A 15,828-nucleotide genomic window follows, 5' to 3' on the forward strand; every position below is an offset into this window, starting at 1 on the left:
TATTACGATAAACGAATGCTGATTAAATTGTGTTTATTATTATTAATGAATAATAATGGAGGCGCAATGAATGTTGTGACATGGTTGATTGGTTAATTGAATGGGGGAAACGCTGCTGCAGAGAGTTGTAATGACGGTGAAATGAAAAACCTCTGGCGACGTCTCCGTCGTGATTTAGCGTCTTCGGTGACCGGAAACCCTAATTTGATCGGATTGCTTGTGTTTTGTGATCTCATGTGCGAGCTTTGTGGGTCGTTCAACGATAACGGAAACCACGGCTTCCTCCTTTTGTTTTTCGATTTTCCTGCTCTTTTATACATTCTCCCTCCAAATAATATCTACTGTTAATTAATTAAATAATTTTAAAATAATATTTATTATCTTTTATATGTTTTTAAAACAGAATGACAAAGCAAAAAATGATTATACGAGTTGTATGACTTCGTGTTTTGACATGCCAGTAGCTTATGTGTTTGTGAGCTATACGGGATGTATGATATGATAAAAAGGTCATACGGGGTGTATGATACGATGAAAAAAAGGTTATACAGGTCGTATGACTTTATCGTTTAGCTCTCATAGACATGTATGGTTTTTGCCTCTGTCATACATGACGATCATATGGCTCGTATGATCATTGATCAGTTCTTGACTTCTATCCGATAATATGGTCTGTATGATATGTTGTATGTCCAGATAATGCGAGATTAGTTATTTTCTAGCTATGATCCTTTTCATTTCATTTGTGTCACAATTTACTCGTTAAAAACTTGATCAAATCCAAATTGAGTTGACGTTTTCAAACTAGTTTTCGTATAAACTAAAAGTAATTTTATAATTTCCTTTGCTTAACATCGCAATCTTTTTTACAAATGTACCAACCACACATTTTATATTTTATCATTGAAACTAATTTCAATTTATTTAAATTATATTATATAGTTTCTTTGAATCCGGTTTCTTTCAAAACTCTATGTGAACCGACGTCCCTAAGATTAAACGGTCTTGCTAGATGAAACCATGATCAAACACGAAATTCGTTTTTGGCAAGAAATCGTTGACTTTTTTTAGGTTTAACATAGTTGTGTCAACTTTTTAAAATGCGAATGGTAAATACTTCATTAATTTTTTAAATATATCCAAAATCTAGAATTTTATTAATTTCAACTTCATTAATTTTTTAAATATACCAAAAAATCTGTAATTTTATTAATTTCAACTTAAGTATAATATTGTTGTATATTTTTAATTTTATAAAGACGTTAATAACGATGGATAATGTTGTGTTATAATAAATGCATGTTGCCTAATTATTTATGTTGGTTATTACATTGTGTAATTGTACGGATGTAAGTATTATTTATGTTGGTTATTACATTGTGTAATTGTACGGATGTAAGTATTATTTATGTTGGTTATTACATTGTGTAATTGTACGGAAGAAAAAGAAAAGATAAGTTGGGTGGCTTGGAGCAAAACTATAAGAGATAAAGAAAGGGGGGGCTTAGGGGTCGGTAGCCTAAAAGCTATGAACACATCTTTACTTGCAAAATGATTGTCTCGGTTCAAATCAGGTAATAGCTCTTTATGGATAAAAGTGATCTCGTCTATTCATAGAGGGTCTCACAAATGGGAGGCGATACCGGTTAAGAGATCACTTGGTGGTTCATGGAAACAAATTTGTCAAGCGGATAAAGATGGTTATGAAGGAAATAGTAGGATGATGGAAATGTTACAAATTCAGGTGGGTAGAGGTGACAAAACCCTTTTTTGGCTTGATAAATGGGTTAGCGAACATCCGCAAAAAGAGTTATTTCCAGGTTTGTTCGCATTAGAAAAACAGAAGGATGTCTTACTTGCAGAAAGTTATGAGTACGTCGCGAATGTAATGAATTGGAAATGGCGATGGAATAGGAAGCCCGAGCTACAATTTGATCTACAAAACTATGTTCGTCTTATTTCATCGGTGATGGTTTCTTCAAATCCAGATTGCTGGTTATGGAAGGAATTGAATGGAAAGTGTTCGACTTACTCGGTTAAATCGCTTCGGTGGGAACTGGACAATTCAGGTCAACAGGTACAAAAATCTAACTCTTGGCTCAAATGGTTACCCATTAATATAAATTGTTTCATCTGGCGATTGTTGCTGGATCGCATTGCAACCAAATGTGCTTTAAACACTAGGGGTATTAATGTGGGAGAATTGGGTTGTGCGGTTTGTGATACGGAACCAGAGACTACGCAACATTTATTTATGCATTGTAAAGGCATAAAAAGCATTTGGGCTATTATTTTCGACTGGGTGAAGCTACCTCAGAGGGTTGATTTTGAGTCGATAGAAGAGATTATGGATTATCCGAGCAAAATCATTAGATGCAAAGAGAAGTGTTGGGCGGTTCAGTCTATTTTGGCGACGACATGCTGGATGATTTGGTTGTCGAGGAATGGTGTAGTCTTCTATAACGCACCCTTGTCAATGTCCAAGATGGTGTTTGAAATCAAATCGGCGTCTTTCTTATGGGTCAAACAACGGAGCATAAGGATTAGTCTCGACTGGGAGAAATGGTGCCAGTTTAATTTCATTAATTTTCCTTTATAATCTCTGTTGTTTAGCTTTTCCGTTTTTCCTTTTTTCGGGCCACTTGCCTCTTGTAAGTGGTTACTCTTTGATTTTTCTTTAATATATTTGGCTTTTTAAAAAAAAAAATGTATTCTTGCCTAATACACGTGACCTCCTACTTATTCCGTAGGCTTCTCATGAAAAATAACCCTTTGTGGCTTTGCGTAAGTACCGGCCTCTTGTTAAATGAGCAATAGCCATGCCCAAATTCATCCTCGATTCCTCCCTTTTCTTGCTTAGCTTTTTAGTTAGTTTCATAATGTATTATCTAAAACTTGTATAATCTGATATTGTTATTATCATTACCATATGATTTAAGATTGCATTATCATAAGCATACAAAATCATCAAGCTTTAAAGGACAAGCTCAACAAGACATAATTGCATACAAGTTGCGAGGTTGATTTGGCCATGTTTACAAGAATAAGTTGCGAGGTTGATTTGGCCACGTTTACAAGAATAAGTTGCGAGCTTGAGTTGACCATGTTTACAAGAACCAGCCATGCCCATACTTTTTTCTAGACAAGCTCAAGTTCATATGAACTCAACTCGTATGGTCATTGAACCTCGCTATTTTGATCTTAGAAGAGTTAGCTAACTTTACATACAAATGAGGAGTTGTAAAGGATTAAAAACAATAAACCACTCAAGAATTATATTACTTGCAAGCTCAAACCAAGTGTTTGCTTCTTAGACCCCGTTTGGTTTGAGAGAATTCAAGGAATTTCAATGGAATTGAAATTTAAATTTTATTCCTTAATATGTTTGGTTGGACAACAAAAGGATTTGGAATTGGAATTAATTCAAACTAAATCACACACTTGATGGAATTCATATTCCACCATTGCTTTGAAGGATTTCATAGCAATTTGGGTGAATACCATAAATAACCCAGCCTCTACCAACAGACCGAAACCGTCGCCGCACTAATTAACACTACCACCCATCACCTGCCGCCAACCAACGCAGTAGCCAGGTCACCCGCCACCGCCCGTCGCAGACCCTCCCTCCACCATGCAACACCGTCGCCATCGCCAACGCCCGTCGCAGCCCCTCCTGCCACCGCCCATCGCAACCCCTCCTTCCAGCCACCTCCACCACGAAATTCTGACGATAGATCTCACATTTTTCGGATCAAAATATTCAGGTGACAATCGATTATGAGAAGAGAGAAGAGAGGGAGAAAGGTTGAAGTGAGAGAGGGGTAGCTGTTGGTGGTTTCCGGCGACGGTGGCGACGGATGTTATCAGAGATGGTGGCTTGAGAGATGAAGAGTGGGAGGTTGGATCTAGGTTTTGTTCTTTATCAATATAAGGGCAATTGTGTCTTTTTTTAACTATTTTCTCATTCGAATTCCATTAATAAATGTATAATCAAACACAAAGAATTTGCAAATGATTTCTTAAATTACAATTCCAATTCCAAAACAATCGGTGAACCAAATGCCCCTACTCTCCACCATTTTCATGGTCACTGAAATTTATCTTCAATTTTCAAACCAAAAGATGTTGTCATGGTCAATAAAGAGAACATATTTCCTCAATTTTACCTCCTTCAAATGATTGTGTTCAGCTATTAAGAACTAATAAAAGTGCCTAATACCCTTTATTTTCTAGATTACTGGAGATCATAAGCATTCATTTGAGTCATTTGACTCGAAATTAAGCATTCAGCTTAGACGGCAGCATGGCCAATAACTCGAAAACCACAACCATCACAGGTGGCACTAATAAATGGAAGTCCTTCCACAAATTCCCCAAAACAAGAAAACAGCAGTCTTGAACCAAGTATTAGCCTCTGTTGCACACATAATTTATGTGCAGCAAGAATGTAACATCAAACGATTGAAACTGCTAGCTGGCTAGCTTTTCTTGCAGCACTATTTCCCGAATGTGAACTTAAATTACTACTTATAACTATACAATAAAAACCGAGTATGCAGGACACGTATATGATATGTAAAGAAGTGCAAACAGCAGGTGCTACAAATTCAAGTGCCTACAATAATCAGATCATTCCCTAGAATAAAATGTGTTAATATAATTTAACATGAACAAGCCCTAACAGAAACTTTACTATATCATACATTCATACCTAGTAAACACGCCTAAATGCTATGAGCCCAAGAGGAGCCGATGTTTTTCTAGGGAGTGCATCATGCAATAAAAAAAATGACATTATTAATAAATCGATGTCTTGCTCCATGACCTTTGAGGGAATAAGAGAACTATAGCCTGACAGGGATTCTATCCGATTTAGGTTCCCAATTAGGTGTCAAACTTGAGGGAATAAGAGAACTATAGCCTGACAGGGATTCTATCCGATTTAGGTTCCCAATTAGGTGTCAAACAGACCCCACCGTTGATTTGATATATTGATAAGGTGAATACCTAGTCTATGAATATCCGGTTCATCCTTCGGAACCATATCACATTCCGAATCTAATACAATCAATAAGATAGACTTTACTAATTCCAACTTTCCAAAACTTCAATCCATAATGAATCATCACAAATCTGTATTTTCTGGTCATTCTATATACAAATTTTCAATTATTGGATTTTCAGTTATTAATCGCGTACCTCCGTCACATGTAGTAATCTGTCATTCAAAGAATGACGAAAAAAACGATCTACTTAATCCCATTACAATGTTTCTTACTTCGCAGTGATACATAAGCAAAACACTGAAAATTGGTTTCTATTTCTACCCACCCGGAGATTCATCCAACATTCCTATATATTAATTAATAGAGTCAAATTATTATAGTAACATTCTGATTTTCTCATAAAAACGTTTTATCATCATAACCAAATATAACTTATTTCAATCATCAAAATTCAAAAGCTATAAACCCTAAATCTGTCCCCAATTAAAGCCTCACTCACATCAAATCAGCAAATATTCCAAAACCTAAACCCCTAAAGTGTTCTGGCACCAACAATAAGCAATAAACACAATCTCAATTAGGTCACAATCACTTAATACCAATCCGATTAAATAAAAAAACATAATCCACACTACAAGTCTAGATCACGAAAACGAAAACCAAAGCATACGAACTATTAACATCAGTTGATATCGGCGTCATCGAAATCGTCTTCGAAGGAGTTGAAGAAATCGGAATCAACCAAGCGATGGTGATCCATGGCAGCAAGAGGACCTTCTCCGAAGATATCGAGTGCGTCCACGTCATCGATGTCCATCGCCACCGACGACGCTTGCTCCTCCATCTCTCCGAACATCTCCACCGGCATCGGCTTCATCTTCTACAAGCTTCTCGGTTACGGATATGATATTATTTCGTGAACGAATAGAATAGGGTTGGTGTGTTTGATTTATATAGCTGAAGTAAGTTATTATGTTTCTTTATGGACTTTTCAACTCATATTATTGGTTACTAACTATAACTGGTTATTGGTGAAACGGTTAAAATCGGTTATTGTTAGTAGACGGTTACGATTTCTAATTGGTTTTTTAATGGGAAAACTCTAATTGTTGTAGTTGGTTAGATTCGGTTAATAACATGTTAACTTTATTAACATGTTGAACTTAACTTTATTAGCTTATTAATATGAACTGATTTTGGTTTACGGGTTCCTATGTGAAAATCTGTAATTGGTCCCTAACACGTAACGTAGTAAATGTTTGTTACAAATAGTTTTATAGTATAACATTGATTACATGCTTTGATTTGTTTAATCAGTTAGAATTTGCATACCACTAGACGTGACCGTTATGATTTCATAATTATTCTATATATCCATTGTACCCTAGCCCTAAACCTTTGCATAATTCAGCATGCAATACTATAGGACGTTTTATTCTTCGATTTTGTAACATGACAAGATTTTGAAAGTACTCTATGAGTAGATTTCATAAGAGAGATCTAGCATGGAACTTTTTATGTGTGAATAAATGCTATGTCATGATTTAATGAGACATGAATTAACAAGTATGATTGATTTGTCAATATTGGTCCTACAAATTCACCGACTTATGATTTGAGGTCAGAAACTCACCAACAAATTAGCACTCAATTTCATGATGATGCTAGAAGACATCATTTTTTCTCTCTTAGTTTTGGAATGTTAGTTGCATTCTTTAAGTACTCGCACTTTTACATGAGAATTATTTCTCTTATATTGCCTTTCCTCATCGATGTGATTGCCACCAAAAATATGCATGTAATTCTTTCCATACATGAAACTTTAAGATTTATACGACGTTAGAGATTAAGAGAGAATCAATAGAGCATGATAAGAAAATGAAAATTGAAATCGAGAGATTATGATGAAATGGACATATAATTGGTTGGGTGAACTTTAGTTAAGAAGGAATCAAAAGAGAATTTGATGGAGATGTCACACCCTAAAACCCGGGCGCATGAATTTTGTTGGGTTTACTAATCATACAAGGCGATCGACTTTAAAAATTTAATGTCATACTCTCACGTTACAATTTAAGAACTTTTTTAAATAAGAACCTTAACCCAGGATGCCATGCATTCTTTCCTGTTAAACAGGTTGAAGATATCCTAGCCACTTTCTTTCATGTCTCACCCCAAAACATGCTAAAAATTGTCGGCTTTTGTAGTTCAAAAACACTTAAAATCCTTTATGTTTGTCGAATCGTAACATAAGACACATTATAAACAATTAATAGTAAACTCTCAAAACACTTCACCATATTATAAATATCTACATTGCATTTATCACATCAACATAATACAAAACATCGTCATTCGTAGAGCTTTATCTATTTTAAAAGTATTGTGTTTCTCTTTTACCACTTGACACATTCCATTCACAAATCATCCATCTCAAAACATTTTATACATGGTACGGCATTGTAAACGTTTACCCAATTCTTTAAAGCCCTATCACATTTCACGATTAAACCAACACATGAACAATGCCTCGGTTCGTGCAAACCAGTGGATCACTATAAGCAACATGTCACATGTTGTGTTGGCATTTTACTATCAAGCCCGGTGGTATATCATTGCCAACGTACGGCCCATGTTACGGTACCCACAAAACACATCACCCAGGGCTGGCCATGGCCTATGGCAAGGTGGTCGGTGACCATAGGCCCGACTACCCGTTAGGCCCGAATTTTTTTTAAAAATTTTTATATGTATTTTTATGAAAAACTATATATGTACTTAATATTTAAACTCAATTAATAACAACTAACTTGGTCTAGTGGTAAAGGGGTATGACTTCCAACTAAAAGGTTGTGGGTTATAGTCTCATTTTGAAACATCTTTAAGCCTATTTTTATGCATTAGTTTTTTACACAACCTAAATCATAACCGAGGAAGCCAATTTAAAAATTAAATTGTTTAAACCCAACAAAATACTCTTTTTACTTAAGGCCCAAAATTTTTTTCGCCTTCAGCCCAAAATTTTTTTTCAATTCTCGGCTCTGACATCACCCATGAATAATGTTATACGCTCAAGCCTTTTAACATTAACCTAGTTTTCTTATGAAAATACATTTATGATTTATGTTAATTCCATCTCACAATCTAACAAGGTTGTTTTATAAGTTTATTAGAGAAGCATATTTGTAAACCTACCCATGATTTGCTAATTAATGCACTGTTAATCAAATCACATTCACAGCCTTCCCGTTCATAATACAGTAAGCACCCTTATCGCATGTGATGATTTAGGTCTTAGGACAACATATCACACAATTCATAAAACAACCATTCATCATCCATTTATCGTATTTGCATGCTCATAAGCCTTCAATCAGAATCATGCATATAAAACTTCGTTTCCACAATTTGTTTAATTGCTGTCCCTTATGTGATCGAGTAGTGTGTCACTGTGTCTAGCTCATTATTTGAAAGCAGAAAAGAAAATCAGAAACTATCATTACGGTAGTAAAATACACCTGAAAAAATGGTACTTTGTATTTTTATGTATAACCAATCAATAATTAATGAAGTTATAATTTAGCACAAACGCAACAGTAGTCCAGTGGTAGAATAGTACCCTGCCACGGTACAGACCCGGGTTCGACTTCCGGCTGGTGCAACTGCTGTGATGATCAACGCCTTTTTGATGGTTGGGTCCATCAGTAAACATCTTGAACTTAACAATAGATGCAATTCTGAGCAAAATTTTTTAATACAGTGATTTCGATAAGCTGTTTTTGTGGTTTAAGGTTTGAGAAATCCAGTTACAATCCCGTATTCCGGTTCATGATCTGGAACTCCATTTTTAAATACATGGTCCACATGGGTCGTGTTAAGGTTACGGTGTTACACGATTCTGAATGTGTGCGGGCTAGAGTTGGTGTCTTTCACTCAAATAAATATATGGACAATTATATAAGATGATGATGATCTTGCTTTTGAAATGACCAGATTTATGTTTGTAGTCAAAATATAGATCCTCTTTCATATAGGAGCTTTATGTTTGTTGTTGTTAATTATGGGTTACTGTAATCAAGTAATCAATGGTGTTACTCTAATAGAAAAATCATGTACATTTGTCAGTTAACAGTACAAGTCAAAAGTGTTACCACTAAACTTTCTTAAAAGAACTTAATTTGGTAGCAAACAAATTGTTTCAAAGGAAAGAAGTTTTGCAAATCTAACTAAGGTCTTTTACCATTTTGGCAAGTTAAAATCACTCTTCTATGCTTTTGGTTGGAGAAGAACCATTTGTCCATCACTTGGTGGTATTCATTGATCTCTCATTAGTCATCGAAACATTACTTATGAAGAGATATATAGGCCGCCTTTGTATAGGTACATAAGATGATAAGAAGCACATACAAATGCTGCTACACTAAATACAGTTTCAAGAAATGTGAGAAAATCTTAATGACTTACTGTTTCTGAAGAGTTATGTTAGTGGTTTCACACCTACTATGCTTTATCTTGGCAATAAAAAATCTCTATAATCTTTAATGCTATCAAGATGGGTATAATGTATGTTTAAATCATAAACCTATTGTAAAACACTAAATCATATCCTAGCCTATTGCATACACTACATGTTTATTTAACTATAACAATTATAAGTTACCATCATTATATTATTAGGTACTATACACCATCATCATATGTTTTGTCCAGAAAAAATCTAAGCAATTTCTGAAAGAACACATGCATTTATCTCTACGTTAATAGAATGTCATTAATTAACCTCCAAAACGTATCATCAAGCACCAGTTGTCTAGTGGTAGAATAGTACCCTGCCACGGTACAGACCCGGGTTCGATTCCCTGCTGATGCATCATTTGCTGTGATGATCAAGCCATTGCGGGTCAGACTCCAAGAAATTGAGACAAGAAGTGGTCAACAAAACTAAACTTTAATTCATTTTTCCTCCTCCTAAAAACATAAAACAATCATGCCTTTAAATAGGCTTACAAAAGGAAACTACCAAGTACATGCACTAACCCACTAACATAAAACTAACAACCAACTAATGAAAACATGAATTGTGGAATACAAAAGATGAGGGAAACGTGGCAGTAGGTACGTATCAGCTTGTTGAGATGATGTGATACGTAACAGATTGTAGAGAGAAAGTTTAGAGAGAGAAACATAAGAAGAAGGTATAAACCCAATCAAAACATAGCTAATCTCTCATTAGGGTTCATAGTGTTTAAGTACACCGTTACACATTAACATATTTACACTCAGACCCCTATGATATTACCTAACTACAATAAAGCCCCTAATCCTCAAATCTACCGTATCATGATGGGTCATGCATATGTTTAGTACCGGACTAAATATGAAAGTACTGTAAATAAAATGGGTCAAACATGTCACACGGCACCCAGAGTGTACTTTTCATGCTTGACTATTGGGAAAACTTGAAACACCATTTTTTTTCTTTTGCAGGTGACTAATGGCCCAGCTGTCGTTCTGTTTCATGAACGGTGTGTCCACTTTTTTACATAATATCATGCGTCCACTTTTACATTAAGTCCTTGCAGTGGCGGAGCCACATATAGTTCGCCAGGTTCGGCCGAACATGGTCTTTTTTTAGTTTTATATATAAAACCTATAGCATCGAATTAACGAGTAAACTCATTCTTTTTCGACGATCAAACCCAATATCATTTAAAAAATATATTTTCGAATCCATTGATTGTTATAAATTTAGTTAAAAAAAAATTAGTAATGAATATCTATAATATATATAAACAAAAACCCAAAAATCCTATGTGTCGCGATATGGCCGCTCCCCCCTTTTATAGAAGCCACCAAATTTCTTGAACTTTAAATGGAGGCCTCTCATTGATTTAACCCAAATTCATGGGTATGGGTCTTACCAAAACTAGATAGCTCTTAAACGGGTTATAACATCTTATTAAATTAAAAATTAATCTTACCAATTATTTTATATGAAAATCCTACAAAATAGGAATATACTAAAATTTAATATCCAATTTAAAAAGAAAAAGATATTATTTATAATTAATAAACAATTTTATAGTAAAAAAAATAAGCGGGTCATGAGTCACCAAACCCAGATAGCTCTTAAACGGGTTATAACACATCATTTATTTACTAAACCCTTTCATCATCAAACCTAAGTATATTATTAACTTTCAAAAATTAAAATCCAAAAAATAAATATTAAAAAACAAAAAATGTAAAACAACTATTCTCTCAAGCCATCAGATTAATTTATTTGTAAATGAAGGCTTCTCACGCATTTGACCCTAATTCACGGGTAAAGGTCTCACCAAACCCAGATAGCTCTTAAACGTGTTATAACATCTCATTATATTAAAAAATAATCTCAAATATTTGATATGAAAATCCTATAAAATAGGAATATACTAAAACTTAATATCCTATTTTATTTTTACAAAAAGATATTATTTATAATTAAGAAACAATTTTATAATAAAAAAAATAAACGTGCAATGGGTATCACCAAACCCAGATAGCTTTTAAACCGGATTATAACATATCATTTATTTGTGAAATCATTTCATAATCAAACCACAAGTATATTAATTATTAACTTTCTTACAATAAAGAAAATTAAAATCCAAATATACATATATAAATATTAAAAACGAATAATGTAAAACAACCCCGTAATACGAGGGATAAAATCTAGTTTCTTTAATAAATATTAAAAGTTTTTAAGAAATCTATAAATACTACAAACATTATAAATATAAATGGACCACAACACATATATAGATTATTAAAAAAAACCAAAATTATTCGTAAACACACATAGATTACTAAAAAAAGCCCATATAGATTATTAGAAAAAACCCAAAATTATTCGTATATTGGGTCATTAAGACATAAGATACCTAACTAAAATTATTCGTATACACATAGATTATTAAAAAAGCTCAAAACTATTCGTATATTGGGTCATTAATATATTGAGTCATTAAGCCATTAAAGATACCTAACTAAAAAAATACAAAAACAATCGATCAATTTCCTTTCCATCCATCGAGCGGATGAGTACGCTATCTAATCGGACTTCCGGATCGGATATCCATCGAGCGGATGAGTACGCTATATAATCGGACTTCAAACCTGGATGAGTACGCTATCTAATCGGACTTCAAACCCCGAAGACAACACCACCAAAAACCCATAGGAAAAATACAGGAAGACTAACACCAAAAACCCATAGGAAAAATACGCTAAACCTGAAGACAACAAAAACCCATAGGAAAATTACGCTATCTAGTCGGACTTCAACCAACAGGAAAATTACGCTATCTAGTCGGACTTCAACCAACGACAACACCGAAAAATCCCAAACCAGGAAAAAATTTCTCCGCCACCGAGTCCTCATTAATATTTATCCAGCTCACTTTATATAATGATTTCTGCAAAAAGGTTACCAACGGGGCAAGTTGGTAAATTGACATTACATAATCACACCATCAATAACGTTTGCATTGTTATGGCCGCGTAAATATTTAACTTCCGGATGTATATCACACCATCAATAACGTTCGCATTGTTATGGCCGCATAAATATTTTAACTTCCGGATGTATACATCGTATATTTATGATTCACACTAAATTTAACTTCCGGATGTATACATCGTATATTTATGATTCACATTAAACAACACGAAACAACTTACAGACGTAGAGAATATATCGTACTATTTATGATTCACATAAAAGTGAAAAGATGCAACAGGGAATATATAAACGGTACATTCAGAAATCAGAATCCATACAAACAAAAAACACCAAATCCACAGCATTTAACATCTCTCACAAACTTCTTAATTACAAGGATATAGATAGACATGATGAGATCAGACCCTGGTCCCCACAGGGGCCGCGGTACCTTTGTAGCCTGTGTCCGCTCCATGTGTCCCCATTCCATACTCGTCCGTGTCACGGTATCCCGGCCCATATCTGCTGCTGTACAGCCCCGCATGCACCAACAGAACATATAGCAGCTCTGTCACTGCCAAGATGATGATAAATGCCTCCACTATTCGCAGTCTCCACCCTCTGTGTCCTCCTAGATTTATCTCCTTACAAGCCAATCTGCATCATTTTCGTCGGTCTAAATATTCCAAGTGCTTTTTTATTTATATATTTTGTTAATTTACTAGGTTTTCTATATTTTTTGTGTTAATATTATATAAACCCACAAAAAAGAGCTTGTAAATCCTCTCAAAAGATTCACATACTGTAATAATTTATTTTAGATTTTGTATAATAAGTGTGCACGTAATTTAAGGTTTTATATTTTCCTTTTAATACCAAAAACCCTTAAATCATAATTTATTTTACATTTAATATATTTCTTTGTTTAATAATTTTTATATTGTAAAAATTAAGAAAATAAAGTGCTATTATTACTTTTTCGGAGGAGTCTTTTTTGTGTACTTGTAGAACCCGAAGCCCAAAGCTTTGTTGCTGTAAAACCCGGTTGGATATGCAACCCACTAGGTATGAAAACGATATGCTAGTGCTATATATGAATATGAATATTACCCGAAAGCAAGAACAGTAACGGCCCACGCGACCAACGAAGAAGATCCGGCAGCCGCTAAGCTGTCGTTCCTCCACGCCCTCAAGTGGTTGCCACCAGCAAACTTGGAAACAATCCCAAGAACCGAAGCCAAGATTGCAAACTCCAAAAAGAACTCCGTTGCACCGTTACCTCCAAAACCTACAAATTCAACTAATTAATTTACATTCCAACCCCACAAATGAATCATCTTTATATTAACTTACTTGGGTGATTTGTCTGGCGGTTGATGAGCCTGTTGAGACACCAACTAGCAAACCCTAACGTGATGAAGTACATCACCAAGTTAAGAAACAATAACGGCGCCGCCATGTTTCTTCCCACTGTTTGTGCCATTGTTGGAACAGTAATGAACCCAAATATAAAAACACTTTTGTTTGTTTTTAACTAAAAGATGGTAGTAGTGATGGAATAAAAGGTGACGGAGGAATAATATATAGGAAGAGGAGCGGTGTTCGGTGGCAACTCTAGAGTGATACGTGTCAATTAGATCAGGATTTGTGCTTTTATGTACAGGTGGCCGGACACGTGTCGGATGGTTGATACATGGGGTGTACGGGCCGACGACGTCACGGTGGTGTTAGTGGTGATCATGAGTAAGCGGTGAGTTCATTTGGATAATGTAATGTAATGAATTGGTAACGAGTGATTCATAAAATATTGTATTTAGTATTTACTGTTTGCTTAGACGGTTTTTTGTTGAGATTTCGTTGGAATTTGTGAACTACAATTTAATATTCTCATTTTATGAAAATACATATACATATATTCAAGAAATTATTTTTAAAACACGTTATAAATTTAATCTATGAAATTTTAAAAATAAAATAAGCACGTAAATAATATCTTAAATATGCATTTACAATTATAAAGGGAAGTAATAAAATTTAAGGTAAATAATAAGCACATAAAAATGTTTCAAATATTCAAATGAGAGTCAACTACTTAGTATGAACACTGAGGATCTTTCGGAAAAGTTCTGTTCGCATTTGAGATCCTCGTTACTTGAAATGAGCCTCTTTTGCAGCCTCGGCCAAAACAAAGTTTGAACATCAAATTTAGTTCCACTAAAAAGCTTCCCCTCTCTAATCAATGGGCAGACCAAATTGGTTCCAGTTTGGTACTAAAATCTGTCAAAAAAATCGCCAGATAAAAAATAACTCAGAACAAAGTTACAAAACTTCCAAGGCTCACCCTCCTGGCAATTGAACACGAAATTAACAACTGAGCGTAAGAAAATGTTATTAATTTGGTAAATGTTTGAAGCTTTAAATATAACTGGTAGTAATTAGGGAGAACCAGAAAATACCGATACATATTCCAACTTTTCCAATCCCGAAATATCTTATTATTTGGTACACGTACCGATACCTGGTATCAAACGCTCATCCCTATCCAACAATTGGCCCATATTGAAATTTTTGGCCTAATACTACTTGATTTGGTATTAATCAAAATTCCTAAAATGCCGAAAAAAAATTGAAAATTCTTATGATCAATTTAACCCGTTTGCAGCTGGTAACCAACCAATATCATTCAATTGCCTTATCCTCACATTACTCTTTCACTTGATTTAAACGCAATCTACAATATTTTGACCCATATCTAATACTTTCGACTTTTAAACCAAATTTTGTGGTACCTGCAAATGAATATTATTAATCTGCAACTGTGACCAAAATATCCATGTTAGAAAAATGACATGTAACTCAAAATGTGATTTTCTAATGCTTTTGGGTTTATATTTTAGATGCAGCTGTCCATAAAGATGAACAATAAAAAGGTGCATTGCGTGCTCGAATATATATATATAACTTAGAAATTTACCAGATCCTCCATTTGTCGTGCATGCTTCATGGGTGAACCAGGATCACACTCAAATCGCTAATTCACCAAAAGTATCTTCAATCTCCCTATTTGATTTTTCAAAATGACTAATTTTCTTGAACTTGTACTTGGGCATATAGCAGATTTTTATAATATAATGTGCAACTTGTGTGGCCCCCAAATTTCCTTAAGAGTGTATCTTTTGTGTGCTGTCATTCTCACCTTCACTAAATTCCTCTTTTGATGATATTGTCTCATCATCTTCATAAATTCATATAATATAAAATTAGTATGGATTATTAAATAAAAATTGTTTCGTCTTCTTTGTAATTTGATATATGAAGTTCAAAATTAACACC

General features: G+C 34.4%; 2 protein-coding genes across 2 annotated transcripts; one reads left to right on the forward strand and one right to left on the reverse strand.

Annotated features, from left to right (window-relative positions):
- The first annotated feature begins 1,551 nt into the window (after window positions 1-1,551).
- LOC143625011 (uncharacterized) lies at window positions 1,552-2,599 on the forward strand. The gene is made up of 2 exons (XM_077095484.1): window positions 1,552-1,574; window positions 1,618-2,599. Exons 1-2 carry the CDS (start codon window positions 1,552-1,554, stop codon window positions 2,597-2,599), a joined length of 1,005 nt encoding a protein of 334 aa, XP_076951599.1.
- A 10,315-nt stretch (window positions 2,600-12,914) lies between these two features.
- LOC143625078 (membrane protein PM19L-like) lies at window positions 12,915-13,981 on the reverse strand. Its single transcript, XM_077095533.1, has 3 exons — window positions 13,849-13,981; window positions 13,606-13,783; window positions 12,915-13,152 (listed from the first exon to the last, which is right to left on the reverse strand). Exons 1-3 carry the CDS (start codon window positions 13,976-13,978, stop codon window positions 12,915-12,917), a joined length of 546 nt encoding a protein of 181 aa, XP_076951648.1. The 5' UTR covers window positions 13,979-13,981.
- Window positions 13,982-15,828: the final 1,847 nt, after the last annotated feature.

The sequence above is a fragment of the Bidens hawaiensis genome, unplaced genomic scaffold, assembly GCF_021521415.1.
Source record: "Bidens hawaiensis isolate Kalapana, Puna unplaced genomic scaffold, B.hawaiensis_p1.1 tig00004020_1, whole genome shotgun sequence".
Taxonomy (NCBI): Eukaryota; Viridiplantae; Streptophyta; class Magnoliopsida; order Asterales; family Asteraceae; genus Bidens; species Bidens hawaiensis.